This window comes from Scyliorhinus torazame, chromosome 6 (assembly GCF_047496885.1).
Source record: "Scyliorhinus torazame isolate Kashiwa2021f chromosome 6, sScyTor2.1, whole genome shotgun sequence".
Classification (NCBI taxonomy): domain Eukaryota; kingdom Metazoa; phylum Chordata; class Chondrichthyes; order Carcharhiniformes; family Scyliorhinidae; genus Scyliorhinus; species Scyliorhinus torazame.
Genome location: NC_092712.1, coordinates 58,516,235 through 58,540,804, shown reverse-complemented (window position 1 = coordinate 58,540,804; position 24,570 = coordinate 58,516,235). Strand labels below are relative to the sequence as shown.

The 24,570-nt window shown below is 50.1% G+C and overlaps 1 protein-coding gene across 2 annotated transcripts in view; it reads right to left on the bottom strand.

The window, feature by feature from the left end:
• The window catches only part of LOC140424806 (protein mono-ADP-ribosyltransferase PARP14-like), a 163,375-nt gene that overhangs the window by 44,849 nt on the left and 93,956 nt on the right, over positions 1-24,570 (bottom strand). For both annotated transcript variants that reach the window (XM_072508229.1, XM_072508230.1), the window contains exons 10-11: positions 3,358-3,474; positions 3,101-3,268 (exon numbers count right to left, since the gene is read on the bottom strand). In XM_072508229.1, the coding sequence (XP_072364330.1) occupies positions 3,101-3,268; positions 3,358-3,474 (285 nt within the window). The remainder of the gene's footprint in view (positions 1-3,100; positions 3,269-3,357; positions 3,475-24,570) is intronic.

The following is a 24,570-nucleotide window of genomic DNA, read 5'->3' as shown; positions in this document are numbered from 1 at the left end:
CTGACTTACATATTTAAGTAGTTTATATTAAGTTGTTCTTTGCGACCTATTTTATCGATAACTCAATGTTTATCTGGACAAGATCAAGAGGCGTTAAACGTTCGCAAACTCTGTTATTGATACTTTAATGGTTTGCCAGACTGACAGTTTTATAGGATTATAGGAACAGCAGTTTGTTTTTACAAAGAGTATATGCGAATGGGTGTTTTTTTCTCAGCAGCTCCATACTTGCCTTTATTATATTTAAAATAAATAAATTTAGAGTACCCAATTAATTTTTTTCCAATTAAGGGGCAATTTAGCATGGCCAATCCACCTACCCTGCATGGGTTATGGGGGTGAAACCCATGCAAACATGGGGGGAATGTGCAAACTCCACACGGACAGTGATTCAGAGCAGGGATCGAACCTGGGACCTCGGCACCGAGAGGCAGCAATGCTACCATTGCTCCACCATGCTGCCCGCCTTTATTATATTTACATACTGCATACGAGGAATGGGCATGGAAGGGGCATGACTTGACATTGAAAGGATGAGAGGCCATGGGGAGTAGCTGGGGCTTTTTCTTATTATGGGGAGTATCAGGGCCATGGAGAGTGGGTTGGGGAGTGAGGTGATATGAGGAGAGGGCCTAACTGCTTCATGACAACTGAGATGCAGCCAAATAGGATGCTTTCTATGGTGCATCTGTAAAAATTCAATGTGGACATGCCGAATTTCCTTACGTTTCCTGAGGACGTATAGGCGCTGTTGTGCTTTCTTGGCCATAGTGTCGATGTAGGTGGACCAGGGCAGATTGTTGGTGATGTGCACAATAGGAATTTGAAGCTGTCAACCACGTCCACCTTTGGGGGTCGCAAAAATTTTAAATGACATCCTGATCTCTTCCTGTACTGAAGAGTTCCAGCAAGCTGAGCGCCTCAGTTCAGGAAATGGGACTAAGTGCGGCCTCGGCTGGGCATTCCCTACTGAGACCCCGAATTGCAACAAAGTCCTGATAGATAACATGGTGTTTCTCGGTGCTGCATACGCTGGGAAACACCAGGCTAAACCTGCTCGTCACGGGACTTTGTTGCAATTTGGTTAGATCGTGCCCATAGATTGTAAATTGTTGAGGTGCCAACACAGATACCTGTGGTACTCCACTAGTTACATCTTGCTAAAAAAAACTATTTATTCCTATTCTCTGGTTCCTACAATAGGCACTCTTATTTTCAGAAGTAACATTTGATGTGACACTGTATCAATTTCATTTTGGAAATCCAAGTGCACATCACCTACAGGCTCCCCTTATCCACCTTGCCTGTCGCATCCTCAAATATCTCTAATTAATTAGTTAAACCCGAGTCCCTTTCACAAAACCACGTTGTCTCTGTCTGTCCCCGCTAATGACCCTACTATGCCCTTCTTAACAGGGGTTTTGAGGAATTTCCCTGATAGGTATTTAAATAGCCCTCTGACACTGCTCCTAGGGAGGTGATATGAGAATGGCAGCCTTGATACCAAGGCAGTATTTGCCATCAAGAATTCCTAGCAAAATTGAAGTTAATGGGAATCAGGGAAAGCCTCTCCACTGGTAAAAGTCATACCTAGCTTAAAGGAGTATAACTGGGGTTATTGCACTGTAGGTCAATCACCTCACTCCCAGGATATTGATGCAAGAGTTGTTCAGTATAATGTACCACACCCAACCATCTTCAGTTGCTTCATCAATGACCTTGCCTGCATGAAATGGTCTGAAGTGGGAATGGTTGCTAATGATTGAACAAAGTTCAGTACCATTTTCAATTGTTCAGATGCTAAAGCAATTCATGTCCATCTACAGGAAGGCGCAGATAACATTCAGGCTTGGGTTGCTGAGTGATAAAGAACATTTTCTTCATGTTTGAAAAGGTGTCATTTTAGACCTTATACTGAAATTTGTTTTTAAAAATTTTAGTTATCCACTAAGTGTATCAATTAAGGTTAGATCATGCATAGTACATGAGTATATGAGAATGATGAACCAAATATCACTGGAGCATGCCGACAATAACTCTTCTGTATCCATAAGACCATAAGACATAGGAGCGGAAGTAAGGCCATTCGGCCCATCGAGTCCACTCCGCCATTCAATCGATCTGTATTACACACATAAGCTGCCCAGCTGAAGTTGGAAGCTACAGGAAGAATGCCCAAGGACACATCTCACTGGTGATGGGGCCAAGGAAAAAGATAAGCCGAGATGGTTTTTATCAAGAATAACAAGGAAACAATGTATGATCTTTTCAGTGATGTCAAGTCAAATTGTCTGGAGAGCAAACATAACTATCCAGAATTGTTATTGCAGGAGGCCATTTACCTTGGGAACAACATTATCCTCAGATAGGATTTGCAATTGATAGTTACATTGCTGATAATGGGGAGCCAGTGATAAACATTGGAAGACAGCATGTGCGTGTCTTTATACTGATTGTATATTATAATTATTGTCGGCATGCTCCAGTGATATTTGGTTCATCATTCTCATATACTCATGAACTATGCATGACCTAACCTTAATTGATATAGTCATGATTGGACATAGATAACTAGTAACAAATGATTGGTTTGTGCTAATTTTTTGTAACTGAATGTGAGTGGGAGAGTGAAGTACACTAAAGTTGAATAGCTGTCCTTTTCCCCACAACAATACTGCTAGACAATGATCGTACCCAGCAAGAAGGTTTCTAACCGTCTTCCCTTGACATTCAATGGCATTACTACCACTAAATGCACCATTATTAAGACTCGGGGATTTACAATTGACTAGAAGCTGAACTGGACTAGCCATAATAAGTACTGTGGCTACAAGAGCACGTCGAAGGCTGGGAATTATGTGGCCAGTAACTTAGCTCCTGACTCCTTAAGATTGTCCACCATCTACAAGGCACTTCCCTTTAAGGAAGTATTTCAAAGATTCATAGGCTGATTACAAGCCTCTTGAACTGCATAATGAACGCTCCTTGATTGACCCACATGTCCGGATGTGGGACATGAACCCATAGTTTCTGGCTGCCACTGAGCCCAAAGAACCCCTTTACTGAAACAGTTTACTACATATGTCAGTCAGATAATTACCTGAAGGCAGTTGTTTGGGGACAGGGATGTATAACAAATCCAATTTGAGTTCCTTACATTTCTGCAAGGCTCTTAAAAAACTCTTTGTAATGTCTGCATGGCCTTTTATTCTTAAAGGAAAGTAATATTTATCTCCGTTTCGTTTAATGTCAAAGTTTGCTTTGTTTTCTGTAAAATAAAAGAAACAAAACTATTCATATCTTTGCCATACCAATTTTTAAAAATATATAAATTAAGTAAAAGGTGTTTTGTCTCACCAACATATTCCACCACTAGAGCTGTGCCTTTTTTAAAAATGCTACCACAGCACAGTTCAAAAGTGATATTCCCAATACTCTTCAAAAGGAGAGATTCAGCGGGAGTCTCATTCTTTCCTAGATATATAACAAATGAAATCAATATCACAGGAAATTGAACATCACAGTACTTTTCCTCTATTAAATATTGTCACTGAAGATGTTAGCAATATTTCCTAGAAATGCATAAGTCAGTGGTATTACAACATGCATGAAGTATCAATGGTAATACAGTAGTTTCCCCAAGGATCAAGGGCTGGATTTCCACTCCTGAGGTGGGTAGTTTGAGTCAGGAAATTTACCAACTCAGTGCACCCGCCTCAGGCAGAAGCATCCTGAATGGTATGATGTATGCTGTAGGAGCACGTGTGGGATGGAGTCAGGCCTGCCACAAGACACAGATCAGAGATGGTGACAGGGGTTGCCAATGTGAGCTGTTTAAAAAGCCCACCACCGTTCTCTGGGGTTGCATCCCAGTTTTGCTTAAACATCAGGCTCTCTAGCCCTCACAACTCCTCACTCTCCGTGTCAACGTACGTACCGAACCCCAACCATCTCCAATTGACGTTCATAACCTCCTTACTAGCTAATGCATCCTATCCACCCCATGCCCCTTTATAGATCCTGTGCCAACTTAATGAAAAAATAATACCCTCCGCACACCAACCTTTACACCCTCCACACCAATGCATCCAGTATCTATCATAGGCAGACCTCAGGAGCCATGCTAAGACAAAATAGTTCTAAATATCTAAGTAGAGTTCATCATATATAAAGTCTCATTCATGAAAGCACAATACAATACATTAACTCCCATCAAGTACTAAATCCCTTATAAAAACAAACATTTGTATCCATAACCAGACATCAAAGAGAGCTAACCCAGAGAGCTAAACTCTTTATACTATCAATTAAACCGTGAACTCATAGTTCCAACTCACTGTGATAAAGAAAGACTGTCGAAGTCAGCCAAGTATTAATTTTTTAAAAAAAATATGTTTTATTGAAATTTTTTTCCCAAACAACAATTTTTCCCCTCTTACAAAGCAAACGCAACAATAACAATACAGAAATTTTTAACAATACACAAGTAACAAAACCTCTTTATCTTTGACCTAAACTAAACTAACCCCCCCCTCCCCCCTCCCCCCCCCCCCCCCCCCACTTCCCCCTGGGTTGCTGCTGCTGGTCATCTGTCTTCCCTCTAACGTTCCCCTAGGTAGTCGAGAAATGGCTGCCACCGCCTGGTGAACCCTTGGGCCGATCCTCTCAGGGCAAACTTTATCTGCTCCAGTTTAATGAACCCCGCCATATCATTTACCCAGGCCTCCAGTCCGGGGGGTTTCGCCTCCTTCCACATGAGTAGGATCCTGCGCCGGGCTACTAGGGACGCAAAGGCCACAACGTCGGCCTCTTTCGCCTCCTGCACTCCCGGCTCTTCCGCAACTCCAAATAGAGCTAACCCCCAGCCTGGTTTGACCCGGGCCTTCACCACCCGCAAAATCACTCCAGTCACTCCCTTCCAATACCCTTCCAGTGCCGGGCACGCCCAAAACATATGTGCGTGGTTTGCCGGGCTCCCGCCACACCTCCCACATTTGTCCTCCACTCCAAAGAACCTGCTCAATCTTGCTCCCGTTATGTGTGCTCTATGTAGCACCTTAAATTGAATCAGGCTAAGCCTGGCGCATGAGGAAAAGGAATTTACCCTGCTTAGGGCATCAGCCCACATACCCTCCTCTATCTCCTCCCCTAGTTCTTCTTCCCACTTTCCTTTTAGTTCGCCCACCGACTCCTCCCCCTCTTCCCTCAGCTCTCGGTAAATCTCTGACACCTTGCCCTCTCCGACCCACACCCCTGAAAGCACCCTGTCCTGTATCCCCTGTGTCGGGAGCAACGGAAATTCCCTCACCTGTTGTCTAGTAAACGCCCTCACCTGCATATATCTCAAGAAATTTCCCCGGGGCAACTTATACTTTTCCTCCAATGCTCCCAAGCTCGCAAAAGTCCCATCTATAAATAAATCTCCCACCCTCCTAATTCCCAACTGGTACCAGCGCTGAAATCCTCCATCCATTCTTCCTGGGGCGAACCTATGGTTGTTCCTGATTGGGGACCCCCCAAGGCTCCCCGCACCCCTCTCTGTCGCCTCCACTGTCCCCAGATATTCAATGTTGCCGCCACCACCGGGTTCGTGGTAAACTTTTTAGGTGAGATCGGTAGCGGCGCCGTCACCAGCGCCTCTAAACTCGTCCCTTTACAGGGCTTTCTCTCCAGTCTTTTCCACGCCGCTCCCTCACCCTCCATCATCCATTTACGTATCATTGCCACATTGGCGGCCCAATAGTAATCGCCCAAGTTCGGTAGTGCCAATCCTCCTCTGTCCCTACTACGCTGAAGGAACCCCCTCCTTACTCTCGGAACTTTCCCTGCCCACACGAAGCTCGTGATGCTCCTGTCTATTTTATTAAAAAAGGTCTTAGTGATTAGTATAGGGAGACATTGAAATACAAATAAGAACCTCGGGAGGACCATCATCTTAATTGCTTGCACCCTGCCCGCCAGCGATAGAGGCTGCATGTCCCACCTCTTGAAGTCCTCCTCCATTTGTTCTACCAACCGTGTCAGATTAAGTCTGTGCAAGGTTCTCCAGCTCCTAGCGATCTGAATCCCCAGGTATCGGAAGTTTCTTTCCACTTTCCTTAGAGGCAAGCCTTCTATCTCTCTACTCTGGTCCCCTGGATGTATCACAAATAATTCACTCTTCCCCATGTTTAGCCTATACCCCGAGAAATCCCCGAACCCCCTCAAAATTCGCATAACCTCTATCACCCCCCCGCTGGGTCCGACACGTATAACAATAGGTCAGCCGCGTATAACGAGACTCAGTGTTCTTCTCCCCCTCTAATCACCCCTCTCCATTTCCTGGAGTCTCTCAACGCCATGGCCAGAGGTTCAATTGCCAACGCGAACAACAATGGAGACAGCAGGCATCCCAGTCTTGTTCCCCTATATAGTCGGAAATACTCCGATCTATGTCGACCTGTAACTACGCTTGCCGTTGGAGCCCCATAAAGAAGTCTAACCCAGCTAATAAACCCGTTCCCAAACCCAAACCTCCTTAACACTTCCCATAAATACTCCCACTCCACCCTATCAAATGCCTTCTCTGCGTCCATTGCCGCCACTATCTCTGCCTCCCCCTCCACTGGGGGCATCATTACCACCCCTAATAGTCGGCGCACGTTAACATTCAGTTGTCTCCCTTTTACGAACCCTGTCTGGTCTTCGTGCACCACCCCCGGGACACAGTCCTCTATCCTCGATGCCAGTACCTTTGCCAACAATTTGGCGTCCACGTTCAATAATGAAATGGGTCTATAGGACCCGCACTGCAACGGATCTTTATCCCTCTTCAAAATTAATGATATCGTCGCCTCCGACATCGTCGGGGGTAGAGTCCCCCCTTTCCTGGCCTCATTGAACGTCCTCACCATCAACGGGGCCAACAAGTCCACATATTTTCTGTAATATTCCACCGGGAACCCGTCTGGTCCCGGGGCCTTCCCTGCTTGCATGCTTCCCAGTCCCTTAATAACCTCGTCCACCCCAATCGGTGCCCCCAGGCCTACCACCCCCCGCTCCTCCACTTTCGGGAACCTCAATTGGTCCAGGAACTGCCGCATCCCCTCCTCTCCCTCTGGGGGTTGAGACCTATACAGTTCCTCATAGAAGGTCTTGAACACCTCATTTATCTTTCCTGCCCTTCGCACCGTGTCTCCCCTTTCGTCTCTAATTCCTCCTATCTCCCTCGCTGCTGCCCTCTTTCGCAATTGATGAGGCAACAGGCGACTAGCCTTTTCCCCATATTCATACCTCCTCCCCTGTGCCTTCCTCCACAGTACCTCCGCCTTTCTGGTGGTCAGAAGGTCAAATTCCGTCTGGAGTCGTCTCCTCTCCCTGTACAATTCCTCCTCCGGGGTCTCTGCAAATTCCCTATCCACCCTTAAAATCTCCCCCAGTAATCTTTCCCTTTCCTTGGCCTCTGTTTTCCTTTTGTGGGCCCCAATGGAGATCAGCTCTCCTCTGACCACCGCTTTTAGTGCTTCCCATACCACTCCCACAGGGACCTCGCCGTCGTCATTGACCTCCAGGTATCTCTCAATACACCCCCGCACTCTTGCACACACTCCCTCATCCGCCATCAGTCCCACATCTAATCGCCAGAGTGTTCTCTGCTCCCTTTCCTCTCCTAATTCCAGGTCCACCCAATGTGGGGCATGATCCGAAACCGCTATGGCTGAGTATTCAGCTTCTTCCACCATAGAGATCAACGACCTTCCCAAAACAAAAAAATCTATCCGGGAGTACACTTTATGGACATGGGAGAAGAAGGAAAACTCCCTAGCCCTAGGTCTAAGAAATCGCCATGGATCCACTCCCCCCATTTGGTCCATAAACCCCTTATGTACCTTGGCCGCTGCCGGCCTTCTTCCGGTCCTTGAGCTGGATCTATGTAGCCCCGGGTCCAGCACCGTATTAAAGTCCCCTCCTAAAATCAAGTTTCCTACCTCCAGGTCCGGTATACGCCCCAGCATCCGTCTCATAAATCCCGCATCGTCCCAGTTTGGGGCATACACATTAACCAACACGACCTCCATTCCCTCCAGCCTGCCACTCACCATTACATATCTACCTCCGCTATCTGCTACGATGTTCTTTGCTTCAAATGCTACCCGTTTCCCCACCAAAATGGCCACCCCTCTATTCTTTGCGTCCAGTCCTGAGTGGAACACCTGTCCCACCCATCCTTTCCTTAACCTAACTTCGTCCGCCACCTTTAGGTGAGTCTCTTGGAGCATAACCACGTCTGCCCTTAGTCCTTTCAAATGCGCGAGCACTCGGGCCCTTTTTATCGGTCCGTTCAGGCCTCTCACGTTCCACGTGATCAGCCTCACTAGGGGGCTACCTGCCCCCCTCCCGTGTCGACTTGCCATTACCTTCTCTAGGCCAGTCCCATATCCTGCCTCCGCGCTCCCGCTCGCTCCCCCAGCGTCGCACACCATCCCCGCCCACCCACTCTTTAGCCATTTCCTTTTGGATTTCCGCAGCAGCAACCCAGTTGTCCCCCCCCCCCCCCAGATCTCTTTCTAGCATGATTGCTCCCCCCATATTACTTCCGTAAGTCAGCTGACTTCAACTGACCCCGGCTACTCCTGATCACTCCTCGACCCCCCCGTGTGGGGAACTCCCATCCGCCTTGCGCCTGTCTTCCCGCCTTATTCTTTCTGGCGCGGGAACATCCCTTTACCTGACCCGCCTCTTATGGCGCAGCTCCCTTTCCCCTCCCCTCCCTTTCCCCATTCTCCAACTATGTCCCGTCTTTCCCCCCTTACCGGCGCCCATATTTCCCCAATGTCTCCCCCCTTCCCAATTTACTTCTCAATTAACTTCAACCATAACATTAACAATAACATTTCCTGCAGCATCAGTCCCTCAGTTCCGATCCAATTTCTCTTCTTTGATGAGGGTCCATGCTTCCTCCGCCGTCTCGAAATAATGGTGTCTCTCCTGATACGTGACCCATAGTCTTGCCGGCTGCAGCATCCCGAACTTCACCTTCCTTTTATGCAACACCTCTATGGCTCGGTTGAAGCTCGCCCTCCTTCTCGCCACCTCCGCACTCCAATCCTGGTATACCCGTACCACTGCATTCTCCCATCTGCTACTCCGCACCTTTTTAGCCCATCTCAGGACCTCTTCTCTATCCTTAAGGCGGTAAATTCGCACGATTATCGCCCTGGGTGGTTCTCCAGCTTTTGGTCTTCTCGCCGGAATCCGATTTGCCCACTCCACCTCCAAGGGGCCCGTAGGGGCCTCAGCACCCATCAGTGAGCTCAGCATCGTACTTGCGTACGCTCCACAGTCCACTCCTTCCACACCCTCAGGGAGACCCAGTATCCGAAGGTTCTTCCTTCGCGCTCCATTTTCTAGGGCCTCGATCCTTTCAGTACACTTTTTATGAAGTGCCTCGTGCGTCTGTGTCTTAACCGCCAGGCCCAGGATCTCGTCCTCAATATCTGTCACCTTCTGCTCCACCACGCGGAGCTCTGTCTCCTGGGTCTTTAGTGTCTCCTTGAGCCCCTCAATTGCCTGTAGCAACGGGGTCAGCACCTCCCTCTTCAGCAGCTCCACGCACCGTCTCACAATTTCATCCTGCTCAGGCCCCCATGTCGCCTGCGCTTTCTCCGCCGCCATCTTGTACTTCTCTCTTTCTGACCCGTTGGTCGACGATTCCTCGCGCTGCAGCCGCCGCCGCCGGTTTTCTCCTCCTTCGTTTGGGGGGGGACTCCCTTCTCACACACCCCACACCGGGTTGCGTCGTCGAAAAATTCCCCGTTGGGGCTCTTAAAAGAGCCCGAAGGTCCGTCGGAGCTGGAGCCGCCAAAACGTGCGGCTAGCTAGGCATCACCGCAACCGGAAGTCCCTTCAGTGGCCTTGATGAGATCTTTTCACAGTTGTTCCCTAGAATTCACCTTTGATACAGGCCCTCAGGTCAGCTTGCAGCTTTAAGCATGCCCTTCCCCCGCCTGCATGCTGGAAGAGGCCCTGTTTATCCTGCAGTTGCAGCCAAATCTTTTACTGTTTCTGCCGTGTCTGGCACCCAAGAGACATACCCTTCCTGGGGGACACTGTCGGGGGAATATTGCAGCCTTCTTCCCACACCGGGAAATGTCAAACAAATGCCGTGGGGGCCCTGTAAAAGAGCCCAAAAGTCCGTTCCAAGCAGGAGCTACCGAATATGCGACCTAGCTCTGCATAGCCGCACCCGGAGGTCGTCAGCCAAGTATTAATAATGCTTTAATGATAGGGTGATGCCGACAAGCAGTTACTGAAACTGGAAGAACAGATTTGCTTCGACACTCACAGACGGCAAGCAGTTTTTTTAAATGGCTGGCCACGTGAACAGTTCTTCAGACCTTAACTGCCCTTCTCAAGCACCTCTTGAATCATTTGTAACATTGAGGGTTAAGGTCCTTGCTCCAGCGAAAATGGGGTTTGTTTGTAAGTTCATGTGGCCCTGATGAGTTCAGTTTTCCACTGGGGGAGGCACATCCTATCCCTGTCCCTCTCTTGCCATTTTAAAAGATCCCTGGAATTTCCATGACTGCAAAAATCCAAGCAAGATTTTAATTATCACCACAAAAGTATGAAAGATGATGACTTCAGTTTATGAATCACTCAAAGTATATGAAACACATCAGGATTTTTGAATAGAGAATGTACTTTAGATCGATTCCATCAATAAACAACAGTGTATAAAATCAAAATTTGCATTGAATATTGGAAATACATGTGCATTATTATGCACAAAATGTCACTACACGATATATCATCGGGGTTACAACTGACCAACCAGAAACTGAATTGGACCAGCCACATAAATACTGCGGCCACAGGACCAGATTAGAGGTTAGGAATTTTGTGGCAAGTAACTCACCTCCTGACTCCCTAAAGCCTGTCCACTATCTACAAGGCACAATCAGGAAAATGGTAGAATATCCTCCACTTACCTGGATGAATGCTGCTCCAAAAACACTCAAAGTTCAAACCATCCAAGACAAAGTAGTCTGCTTTGGCACTCCAACAACCACTTTGAGTATTCACTCCCTCCACCACTGATGCATAGTAACAGCAGTATGTACCATCTACAAGATGCACTGCAACAACTCAGCAAGGCTCTTTCGATAACACCATCCAAACCCACAGTCTTTACCATCTAGAAGTACTGGGGCAACCCTGTCATCAGCAACTTCCCCTCCAATTCATAAAAACAATCTTTACAGTGCAGGAGGGCATTCCGCCCATAAAACCAGCGTTGGCACTTTGTAAAAACATTCTGTCGTCTAGTCCCAATCCCCTGCCTGCTATCCTGGCCTTGGAACTACATTGCGTTCCTTTATGGTCTCTGGAACAAAATCCTGGAGCACCCTCTCGAACAGCACGCTGCATGTACGCACACCAGAGCAACTTCAGCTTCAAGAAGACAACTTGACATCACCATCTCAAGGGCAATTAGGGATGGGCAAAATGCTGGCTGCCACATTCCATGAAATAAAAGTGTATCATTAGTGGAGAAACAACATTTGGTTGAATTTTATGGCTCTGTCACGGAAGGGGTAGGACTGGAACATTTGGCGAGCCAACTGACCTTGACAGGAACAGAAAATCCCACCCATTATCTTAGTTATTAGAAATGAAGTGAGACGGTGATTAATTTAAGCGTGTACATGATACATCAAGCATTACTCTCCAGCAACAATGTGATTCATATCTGTACCCCAGTAAACGTAAAACCAATGGTCAGAGTCGAGATAAAGTAGAAAATGCGGGAAATACTGAGAAGGGCAGACAGCATTTTCAGAGAGATAGATTAAGGTCCAAGGTTGATGACCTTTCACCATATCTGGAAAAGTTAGAAATGTAACAGGTTTTCAGCAATTTGAGGTGAGGAATGGAGAAAATGGGAAAGAACAAAAGAAAAGATTTGTGACTTACAGCATTTTCTGTTTTAATTTTAGATTTCCAGCAGCCACAGTATATTGTTTTTGTCAATATTGCAACTGGACATGGCTATAAACACAGGGGTATTAGCGGAAAATAAAACTGTTCCAATTTTCTCCTTTCTTTGCATATATCGAATTTAGAAAACAAAGTTTGGTTGTACTTTGGCATCAAAAGATCACAGAATCCCTACAGTGCAGAAGAAGGCCATTCGGCCCGTCGAGCCTACACCGATCCTCCGAAAGAGTACCCCACCTAAGCCCCCTCCCCATAACTCCACCTAACATTTGGACACTAAGGGGCAATTTATCATGGCCAATCCACCTCACCAACACATCTTTGGACTGTGGGAGGAAACCAGAGCACCCGGAGGAAACCCACGCAGACACGGGGATTGCCAGATCGCCGATGAGCTCGGTCTAATTTCGGGACGAGGGGGAAATGGGACCTCATCCCCACCCAAAAACTGAGAAAACATCTCCGCAAACAGCTTCAAGCCATCCAATCCCTGCAGCAGTCCCCCCAACCTTAGGGGTTTAACCGCGTTGATCTGTTCTCCAGATCCTCCATCTTCAGCCTCAGGCCTTTATTGTTATCCGCCACCATCAGCAATTCAACCTCCAATGAGGCATGTCAATCTTTCTGCTGATTTGGCCTCCACAGCCTTCTGCTGCAAAGAGTTCCACAGATTCACCACACTCTGGCTGAAGCAATTCCTCCTCATCTCTGTTTTAAAGGATCATCCCTTTAGTCAGAGATTGTGCCCTCTGGTTTTAGTTTTTCCAACTAGTGGAAACATCCTCTCCAAGTCCACTCTATCCAGGCCTCGCAATATCCTATAAGTTTCAATAAGATCACTTCCGGTGGCGGCCATGGAGTGAGTCGTTGCACATTTGGTGGTTCATGCTCGTGGCGGTTTTGTCGGACCTTTTCCCCGGTTAACAAGTGGATGTGAGGCGGAAAAAAGGTGCAGGAGAGTGAGTAGAAGAGATTAACCCTCTGATGTATGGAGCTGGGGGCCAGAAGCGGTCGAAAAAGAGGGAATCAGTCGGTTAGAGCTGGTTCAGCGCCTGCGACGCACGTGGAGATGGCAGAGGGGCAGGGAATGGCTCTGCTGGCTCAGTGGTCGTCGGACCAGCTGCTGAGCTTCTTGACCGAGAAGTTCACCCAGCAACAGAAGGAGAGTCTGGAGGACCTGGCCCGGGCAGTGAATTCGATCAGGGTGGTGGTCAACCGCGTGGAAATGAAGCTGGTGGCCCAGGGTCAGGCAATCCAGAAGATGGAGGAGGTGGTGGTGGAAGAGCAGTTTGTCTCAATGGCAAGGGAGATGGGGCAGATGCACGATCAGCAGAGGTGGCTCCAGGGGAAGGTTGAAGACCTAGAGAACCGGTCACACCGGCAAAACATAAGGATCGTGGGCCTGCTGGAGGCGAGTGAAGGAGCCAATGCTGGCGCGTATGTGGGGGGGATGCTGGAGAAGCTACGTTTGCACGGCCTTTGGAGGTGGATCGAGCGCACAGGGCGCTAATGAGGAAGCCCCAGGGGAACGGGCTGCCGAGGGCGAGGGTGGTGCGGTTGCACCGGTTCCTGGACAAGGAGCAAATAATGAGGTGGGCCAGGCAGACCAGGCGCTGCACCTGGGAGGGCAGTGAAATCCAAGTGTACCAGGACCTGGGTGCAGAATTGGCCAAGAGGAGAGCGAGCTTTAACAAGGTCAAGGCAGCCCTCTACAAGAAGGGGGTGAAGTTTGGGCTACTGTACCAGGCACGTCTGTGGGTGACCAATGAAGGCCGGGAATTGTACTTTGGTTCGGCGGAGGAGGCGGTAGGTTTTGGTAAAGACAATGGACTGGCAGGAGAAGGTGGACTTTGAACTTTGGTGGAGATGCTGTGATGATGCCGCTGTTATCTTATGTTTGGTGCCATTTCTTTCTTTTTCAGCTTCAGGTTTGTTCTTTGTTAGGGGATGGGGGGTTGGTCTCTTTGTTTGGGCTTGAGGAAGGATTGATTTTGCTCGTTTGCACAAATGTTCGAGCGGGGGGGGGGGGGGGGGTGGAATCAGTAGGGGGTAGGATGCTAGGCACCATGGGCGGGCTAGTTCACAGAAGCGCAATGGGGGGTGAGTGGAAGGTCAGTGGGGGGGAAGGGGACAGTGGCTGTTGATGGGAGATTTGGGTGGGGGGGGCGAGTACTGATAGGGGAAGGGCTTTTACAGCGTAAGGGAAGGAGGACCGATGACGGTGGGTGCTCGAGGGCAGGCCTGGGGAGGTACGGGACACGGGCCGGAGGCTGGCCCAAGAGGACTATGGTTGATCGGCTGGGACGATGTGGGATTTATGAGGCGGGTGATGGGGAAGATTTCGGAACTGGACTCTCATCGGCTGATTATGGGAGGGGGGAATTTAATACGGTCCTGGATCAGAGACTGGACCGGTCGGGTTCGAGTCCGGGGAGGGTGTTGGCTACAGCTAAGGAGCTTCAGGGGTTTATGGAACACATAGGGGAGGTGGATCCGTGGAGATTTGGGAGGCCGAGGGCGAAAGAATTTTCATTTTACTCCCATGTGCACAAGGTGTATTCCCGAATAGACTTCTTCGTATTGGATAAGACGTTGTTGGCAGGGGTGGTAGATGTAGAGTATTCGACAATAGTGGTGCTCCGCACTGGGTGGATGTACGAGTGAGCAAGGGGTGGGGGGGTCAGTGCCCACAATGGCAGCTGGATGTGGGACTGTTAGCGGAGGAAGAGGTGTGTGAGTGGGAGAGGAAGGACATTCGGGGATATGTTGAGATTAATGCCACGGGGGAGGTTTCGACAGGTATGGTTTGGGAGGCACTGAAAGCAGTGGTCAGGAGGGAGTTTATTTCTACTCGGGCACATAGGGAGAAGGCGGAGCGGGTGGAGATAGAAAGGCTAGTGGAGAAATCCTGCAGGTGGACAGGTCTTATGCAGAGGTCCCGGAGGAAGGGCTGTTAAAGGAACGGCAGAGGTTGCAAATGAAATTTGGGTTGTTATCCACAGGTAAGGCGGCAGGGCATTGCAAAGGGTGAGTATGGGGAGAAAGCGAGCAGGATGTTAGCGCACCAGTTGAAGAAGCAGGTGAGAGAGATTGGGAAAGTGAAGGACACAGGTGGGAATACGGTCTTGGCGGGGGTGAAGGAGATGTTTCGGGAGTTTTATAGCAAATTGTACGAGTCGGAACCCCCAGCCGGGGAAGAAGGGATGAGGTGGTCTGGGAGGGTTGGAGTACCCGAAGATTGATGAAGAGCTGGTGGAGGGCCTGAGGTCCCCAATTCGGCTTGTATAAGTAGTAGAGGGGCTGGAAGCGATGCAATCGAGTAAGGCTCCGGGACTGGACGGGTACCCGGTGGAATTTTGTAAGACGTTCTTGGGCGTTTTGGGACCGCTGTTGGTAAGGGCCTTCAATGTAGCAAAGGAGTTGGGAGTGCTCCCTCCGACATTGTCACAGGCGTCGATCACCCTTATTTAAAGCGGCATAAGGACCCAGAAAACTGTGGGTCGTGTAGGCTGATCTCCCTGTCAAATGTGGATGCCAAACTATTGGCAAAGGTCCTAGCCACAAGGATCGAAGACTGCATCCCAGGGGTAATAGGGAAGGACCAGGTTCGTTAAGGGGCGCATTTGCCGACCAACACTAGGAGGTTGCTTAATGTAATTACAATGCCTCCAGAGAGGCGGGAGGTGGAGGTAGTGGTGGCCATGGATGCAGAGAAGGCCTTTGATTGGGTGGAGTGGGAATACTTATGGGAGGTCCTGCTGCGGTTTGGGTGTGGGCAGGGATTTGTGGACTGGGTCTGGTTGCTGTACCAGGCACCGGTGGCGAGTGTGCGGACGAATCGAATTAGATCAGATTTCTTCAGGTTGCACTGGGTAACAAGACAGGGATGTCCACTTTCCCCACTGTTATTTGCCCTGGCAAGAGAACGTCGAGAGTCTGGCAGGGGATAGTACGGCGGGGGGTGGTGGAGCACAGGGTCTCGCTCTACGCAGACGATCTGCTGCTGTACATATCGAACCTGCTGGGGGGGGAATTGGAGGGATTATGGGGGTATTAGAGGAATTCAGCCGGTTTTCGGGATACAAATTGAATATGGGTAAGAGTGAGGTCTTTGCAATCCAGGCGAGGGGGCAGGGGAAGAGATGGGGTGAGATGCCGTTCAAGGTGGAGGGACGGAGCTTTCGATGTTTGGGTATCCAGATGGCACGGGAGTGAGAGCAGCTGCATAAACTGAATTTGGGTTGGTTGGTAGATCAGGTGAGGGGGGACTTTCGGAGGTGGGATGCGCTCCCGTTGTCATTGGCGGGGCGGGTTCAGGCGGTTAAAATGACAGGATTTGCTCAGAGGTGGCAGCCGTTCATCGACTTCTTTGAGAAAAATTCAGCAGTCAGCAGGGGGGAAGGAGGGGAAAGTGGAAGCATGGAAGAGACGAGTAAGGACAGGAGAACCAACGGAGAGGTGGCTGGGGAAGGTGGCACTGTTTGTGTAAGCTACGTTGGCTGGGGTTTGTGCTCGGGGGGGTTGTTGGTTATATTGTTGTGTTTTTGTTTCTGTTGACATTAGATGTTGAAAATCGTTAAAATTATAAATGCCTCAATAAAATATTTTCTAAAAAAAAGTTTCAATAACATCCCCCCTCACCCTTCTAAACTCCAACGAGTACAGACCCTGAGTCTTCAGCCATTTCTCATACGACATGCTCTTCATTCCAGGGATCATTCTTGTGAACCTCCTCTGGACCCTTTCCAACGCCCGCACATCCTTCCTTAGATACGGGGCCCAAAACTGCTCACAATACTCCAAATGGGGTCTGACCAGAGCCTTATACAGCCTCAGAAGTACATTCCTTCTCTTGTATTCTAGCCCTCTTGACATGAATGCTAACATTGCATTTGCCTTCCTAACTGCTGACTGAACCTGCACTTTAACCTTAAGAGAATCGTGAACAAGGACTCACAAGTCCTTTTGTACTTCTGATTTCCTAAGCATTTCCCCATTTAGAAAATAGCCTATGCCTCCATTCCTCCTTCCAAAGTGCATAACCTCACACTTTTCCATATTGTATTCCATCCGCCACTTCTTTGCCCACTCTCCTAGCCTGTCCAAGTCCTTCTGCATCCCCCCTGCTTCCTCAATACTACCTGTCCCTCTACAGATCTTTGTTAAGAGTTCTGTGAAGAGTTCTTTGAGGAGGTAACAAAGAAGTTAGACAAAGGAGAATCAGTGGGCATCATAGAATTTACAGTGCCGAAGGAGGCCATTCGGCCCATCGAGTCTGCACCGGCTCTTGGAAAGGGCACCCTACTCAAGCCCACACCTCCACCCTATCCCGGTAACCCAGTATTCCCACTTAACTTTTAGGACACTAAGGGCAATTTAGCATATCCAATCCATCTAACTCTCACATCTTTGGACTGTGGGATGAAACTGGAGCACCTGGAGGAAACTCACACAGACACGGGAAGAACGTGCAGACTCCACACAGACAGTGACCCAAGCCGGGAATCGAACCTGGAGATGTGAACTCTCCCCCCCACTATTTAGTTTAAAGCCCTATCTACAGCCCTGGTTATACGATTCGCCAGGACTGTGGACCCAGCATGATTCAGATGAAGACGGTCCCATCGGAACAGATCCCCTCTACCCCAGTACTGGTGCCAATATCCCATGAATTCAAACCCATTCCTCCCACACCAATCTTTGAGCCACGCATTTATCTCCTTAATCTTCTTGACCCTGTACCAATTAGCTTGTGGCTCAGGTAGTCATCCAGAGATTATTACCTTATTGGTTCTGCTTTTGAATTTAGCTCCTAGCTGTTCATACTGCCTTAGCAGAGCCTCTGTTTCTGTTAGACCTATGTAGTTGGTACCGATGTGGACCACGACAACTGGATCTTTACCCCCCCATTCCAAGTCCCTCTGCAGCCGAGATGAGATATCCTGAACCTGAGCACCAGGCAGGCAACACAACCTGTGGGATTCTCAATACTGGTCACAGAGAACAGTGTCAATGCTCCAAACTATACTATTCCCAATTAGGACTCCATTTCTTTTTTCTCCCCCCACTTGAACGGCTCCCTGCACCACGGTGCCGTGGTCAGTTTGCTTATCCTCCCTGCAGTCCCTGTTCCCATCCACACAGGGAGCAAGAATTTCAAACCTGTTGGACAAGTTCAGGGACTGAGGCTCCTGCAACCCTACCTCCTGGACCTCTCTACCCGTCTCACTCGCAGCCATACCTTCCTGTCCCTGACCACTGCCGAATAAAAGGTATTTAATCTAAGGGGTGTGACTGTCTCCTGGAACCCGTGTCCAGGTATCTCTCCCCCTCCCTGATGTGTCGCAGCGTCCGAAGCTCAGAATTCAACTCATCAACTCAGAGCCGGAGTTGTTTAAACTTTTTTGAAAATATATCTCCTATTACCTCAGTCGCAACGCAATTTCTAACCTGTAATTTAAAAGGATATTCAAATTTAGCAAAGCTCCTTATTAGTCAATCAAATCACAGCCCTCCTGTGATGTCACTTAAGTTTGTTTTTAGTCTGAACTCGCTGTCAGTTTCAAAGAATCAAGAGTAGCCACTGCCTCCCTTTCACACAGCACTCTGCTTCTCCTGGTCACTTATCTTCCCCCACACAGCACTCTGCTTCTCCTGGTCACTTATCTTCCCCCACACAGCACTCTGCTTCTCCTGGTCACTTATCTTCCCCCACACAGCACTCTGCTTCTCCTGGTCACTTATCTTCCCCCACACAGCACTCTGCTTCTCCTGGTCACTTATCTTCCCCCACACAGCACTCTGCTTCTCCTGGTCACTTATCTTCCCCCGCACAGCACTCTGCTTCTCCTGGTCACTTATCTTCCCCCACACAGCACTCTGCTTCTCCTGGTCACTTATCATCCCCCACACAGCACTCTGCTTCTCCTGGTCACCTATCTTCCCCCGCACAGCACTCTGCTTCTCCTGGTCACTTATCTTCCCCCACACAGCACTCTGCTTCTCCTGGTCACTTATCATCCCCCACACAGCACTCTGCTTCTCCTGGTCACTTATCTTCCCCCACACAGCTCTCTGCTTCTCCTGGTCACTTATCATCCCCCACACAGCACTCTGCTTCTCCTGGTCACTTATCATCCCCCGCACAGCACTCTGCTTCTCCTGGTCACTTATCTTCCCCCACACAGCACTCTGCTTCTCCTGGTCACTTATCTTCCCCCACACAGCACTCTGCTTCTCCTGGTCACTTATCTTCCCCCGCACAGCACTCTGCTTCTCCTGGTCACTTATCTTCCCCCACACAGCACTCTGCTTCTCCTGGTCACTTATCTTCCACCACACAGCACTCTGCTTCTCCTGGTCACTTATCTTCCCCCACACAGCTCTCTGCTTCTCCTGGTCACTTATCATCCCCCACACAGCACTCTGCTTCTCCTGGTCACTTATCTTCCCCCGCACAGCACTCTGCTTCTCCTGGTCACTTATCTCCCCCCACACAGCACTCTGCTTCTCCTGGTCACTTATCTTCCCCCACACAGCACTCTGCTTCTCCTGGTCACTTATCTTCCCCCACACAGCTCTCTGCTTCTCCTGGTCACTTATCTCCCCCCACACAGCACTCTGCTTCTCCTGGTCACTTATCTTCCCCCACACAGCACTCTGCTTCTCCTGGTCACTTATCTTCCCCCACACAGCACTCTGCTTCTCCTGGTCACTTATCTTCCCCCACACAGCACTCTGCTTCTCCTGGTCACTTATCTTCGCCCACACAGCACTCTGCTTCTCCTGGTCACTTATCTTCGCCCACACAGCACTCTGCTTCTCCTGGTCACTTATCTTCGCCCACACAGCACTCTGCTTCTCCTGGTCACTTATCATCCCCCGCACAGCACTCTGCTTCTCCTGGTCACTTATCTTCCCCCGCACAGCACTCTGCTTCTCCTGGTCACTTATCTTCCCCCACACAGCACTCTGCTTCTCCTGGTCACTTATCTTCCCCCGCACAGCACTCTGCTTCTCCTGGTCACTTATCTTGCCCCACACAGCACTCTGCTTCTCCTGGTCACTTATCTTCCCCCACACAGCACTCTGCTTCTCCTGGTCACTTATCTTCCCCCACACAGCACTCTGCTTCTCCTGGTCACCTATCTTCCCCCGCACAGCACTCTGCTTCTCCTGGTCACTTATCTTCCCCCACACAGCACTCTGCTTCTCCTGGTCACTTATCTTCCCCCGCACAGCACTCTGCTTCTCCTGGTCACTTATCTTCCCCCACACAGCACTCTGCTTCTCCTGGTCACTTATCTTCCCCCGCACAGCACTCTGCTTCTCCTGGTCACTTATCTTCCCCCACACAGCTCTCTGCTTCTCCTGGTCACTTATCTTCCCCCGCACAGCACTCTGCTTCTCCTGGTCACTTATCTTCCCCCGCACAGCACTCTGCTTCTCCTGGTCACTTATCTTCCCCCGCACAGCACTCTGCTTCTCCTGGTCACTTATCTTCCCCCACACAGCTCTCTGCTTCTCCTGGTCACTTATCTTCCCCCACACAGAACTCTGCTTCTCCTGGTCACTTATCTTCCCCCGCACAGCACTCTGCTTCTCCTGGTCACTTATCTTCCCCCACACAGAACTCTGCTTCTCCTGGTCACTTATCTTCCCCCACACAGCTCTCTGCTTCTCCTGGTCACTTATCTTCCCCCACACAGAACTCTGCTTCTCCTGGTCACTTATCTTCCCCCACACAGCACTCTGCTTCCCCTGGTCACTTATCTTCCCCCACACAGCACTCTGCTTCTCCTGGTCACTTATCTTCCCCCGCACAGCTCTCTGCTTCTCCTGGTCACTTATCTTCCCCCACACAGCACTCTGCTTCCCCTGGTCACTTATCTTCCCCCACACAGCACTCTGCTTCTCCTGGTCACTTATCTTCCCCCACACAGCACTCTGCTTCTCCTGGTCACTTATCTTCCCCCGCACAGCTCTCTGCTTCTCCTGGTCACTTATCTTCCCCACACAGCACTCTGCTTCTCCTGGTCACTTATCTTCCCCCACACAGCACTCTGCTTCTCCTGGTCACTTATCTTCCCCACACAGCACTCTGCTTCTCCTGGTCACTTATCTCCCCCCACACAGCACTCTGCTTCTCCTGGTCACTTATCTTCCCCCACACAGCACTCTGCTTCTCCTGGTCACTTATCTCCCCCCACACAGCACTCTGCATCTCCTGGTCACTTATCTTCCCCCGCACAGCACTCTGCTTCTCCTGGTCACTTATCTCCCCCCACACAGCACTCTGCTTCTCCTGGTCACTTATCTTCCCCCACACAGCACTCTGCTTCTCCTGGTCACTTATCTTGCCCCACACAGCACTCTGCTTCTCCTGGTCACTTATCTTCCCCCGCACAGCACTCTGCTTCTCCTGGTCACTTATCTTCCCCCGCACAGCTCTCTGCTTCTCCTGGTCACTTATCTTCCCCCACACAGCACTCTGCTTCTCCTGGTCACTTATCTTCCACCACACAGCATTCTGCTTCTCCTGGTCACTTATCATCCCCCACACAGCACTCTGCTTCTCCTGGTCACTTATCTTCCCCCACACAGCTCTTTGCTTCTCCTGGTCACTTATCTTGCCCCACACAGCACTCTGCTTCTCCTGGTCACTTATCTTCCCCCACACAGCACTCTGCTTCTCCTGGTCACTTATCTTCCCCCGCACAGCACTCTGCTTCTCCTGGTCACTTATCTTCCCCCACACAGCACTCTGCTTCTCCTGGTCACTTATCTTCCCCCACACAGCACTCTGCTTCTCCTGGTCACTTATCTTCCCCCGCACAGCACTCTGCTTCTCCTGGTCACTTATCTTCCCCCACACAGCACTCTGCTTCTCCTGGTCACTTATCTCCCCCCACACAGCACTCTGCTTCTCCTGGTCACTTATCTTCCCCCACACAGCACTCTGCTTCTCCTGGTCACTTATCATCCCCCACACAGCACTCTGCTTCTCCTGGTCACTTATCTTCCCCCGCACAGCACTCTGCTTCTCCTGGTCACTTATCTTCCCCCGCACAGCACTCTGCTTCTCCTGGTCACTTATCTTCCCCCACACAGCACTCTGCTTCTCCTGGTCACTTATCTCCCCCCACACAGCACTCTGCTTCTCCTGGTCACTTATCTTCCCCCACACAGCACTCTGCTTCTCCTGGTCACTTATCATCCCCCACACAGCACTCTGCTTCTCCTGGTCACTTATCTCCCCCCACACAGCACTCTGCTTCTCCTGGTCACTTATCTTCCCCCACACAGCACTCTGCTTCTCCTGGTCACTTATCTTCCCCCACACAGCACTCTGCTTCTCCTGGTCACTTATCTCCCCCCACACAGCACTCTGCTTCTCCTGGTCACTTATCTTCCCCCACACAGCACTCTGCTTCTCCTGGTCACTTATCATCCCCCCACACAGCACTCTGCTTCTCCTGGTCACTTATCATCCCCCACACAGCACTCTGCTTCTCCTGGTCACTTATCTTCCACCACACAGCATTCTGCTTCTCCTGGTCACTTATCATCCCCCACACAGCACTCTGCTTCTCCTGGTCACTTATCTTCCCCCGCACAGCACTCTGCTTCTCCTGGTCACTTATCTTCCACCACACAGCACTCTGCTTCTCCTGGTCACTTATCTTCCCCCGCACAGCACTCTGCTTCTCCTGGTCACTTATCTTCCCCCACACAGCACTCTGCTTCTCCTGGTCACTTATCTCCCCCCACACAGCACTCTGCTTCTCCTGGTCACTTATCTTCCCCCACACAGCACTCTGCTTCTCCTGGTCACTTATCTTCCCCCGCACAGCACTCTACTTCTCCTGGTCACGTATCTTCCCCCACACAGCACTCTGCTTCTCCTGGTCACTTATCTTCCCCCACACAGCACTCTGCTTCTCCTGGTCACTTATCATCCCCCACACAGCACTCTGCTTCTCCTGGTCACTTATCTTCCCCCGCACAGCACTCTACTTCTCCTGGTCACGTATCTTCCCCCACACAGCACTCTGCTTCTCCTGGTCACTTATCTTCCCCCACACAGCACTCTGCTTCTCCTGGTCACTTATCATCCCCCACACAGCACTCTGCTTCTCCTGGTCACTTATCTTCCCCCGCACAGCACTCTGCTTCTCCTGGTCACTTATCTTCCCCCACACAGCACTCTGCTTCTCCTGGTCACTTATCTTCCACCACACAGCACTCTGCTTCTCCTGGTCACTTATCTTCCCCCGCACAGCACTCTGCTTCTCCTGGTCACTTATCTTCCCCCACACAGCACTCTGCTTCTCCTGGTCACTTATCTTCCCCCGCACAGCACTCTGCTTCTCCTGGTCACGTATCTTCCCCCACACAGCACTCTGCTTCTCCTGGTCAATTATCTTCCCCCACACAGCACTCTGCTTCTCCTGGTCACTTATCATCCCCCACACAGCACTCTGCTTCTCCTGGTCACTTATCTTCCCCCGCACAGCACTCTGCTTCTCCTGGTCACTTATCTTCCCCCACACAGCACTCTGCTTCTCCTGGTCACTTATCATCCCCCACACAGCACTCTGCTTCTCCTGGTCACTTATCTTCCCCCGCACAGCACTCTGCTTCTCCTGGTCACTTATCTTCCCCCACACAGCACTCTGCTTCTCCTGGTCACTTATCATCCCCCACACAGCACTCTGCTTCTCCTGGTCACTTATCTTCCCCCACACAGCACTCTGCTTCTCCTGGTCACTTATCTTCCACCACACAGCTCTCTGCTTCTCCTGGTCACTTATCTCCCCCCACACAGCACTCTGCTTCTCCTGGTCACTTATCTTCCCCCACACAGCACTCTGCTTCTCCTGGTCACTTATCTTCCCCCACACAGCACTCTGCTTCTCCTGGTCACTTATCTTCCCCCGCACAGCACTCTGCTTCTCCTGGTCACTTATCTTCCACCACACAGCACTCTGCTTCTCCTGGTCACTTATCTTCCCCCGCACAGCACTCTGCTTCTCCTGGTCACTTATCTTCCCCCACACAACACTTCTCCTGGTCACTTATCTTCCCCCACACAGCACTCTGCTTCTCCTGGTCACTTATCTTCCCCCGCACAACACTTCTCCTGGTCACTTATCTTCCCCCACACAGCACTCTGCTTCTCCTGGTCACTTATCATCCCCCACACAGCACTCTGCTTCTCCTGGTCACTTATCTTCCCCCGCACAGCACTCTGCTTCTCCTGGTCACTTATCTTCCCCCACACAGCACTCTGCTTCTCCTGGTCACTTATCTTCCCCCACACAGCACTCTGCTTCTCCTGGTCACTTATCTTCCCCCGCACAGCACTCTGCTTCTCCTGGTCACTTATCTTCCCCCACACAGCACTCTGCTTCTCCTGGTCACTTATCTCCCCCCACACAGCACTCTGCTTCTCCTGGTCACTTATCTTCCCCCACACAGCACTCTGCTTCTCCTGGTCACTTATCATCCCCCACACAGCACTCTGCTTCTCCTGGTCACTTATCTTCCCCCGCACAGCACTCTGCTTCTCCTGGTCACTTATCTTCCCCC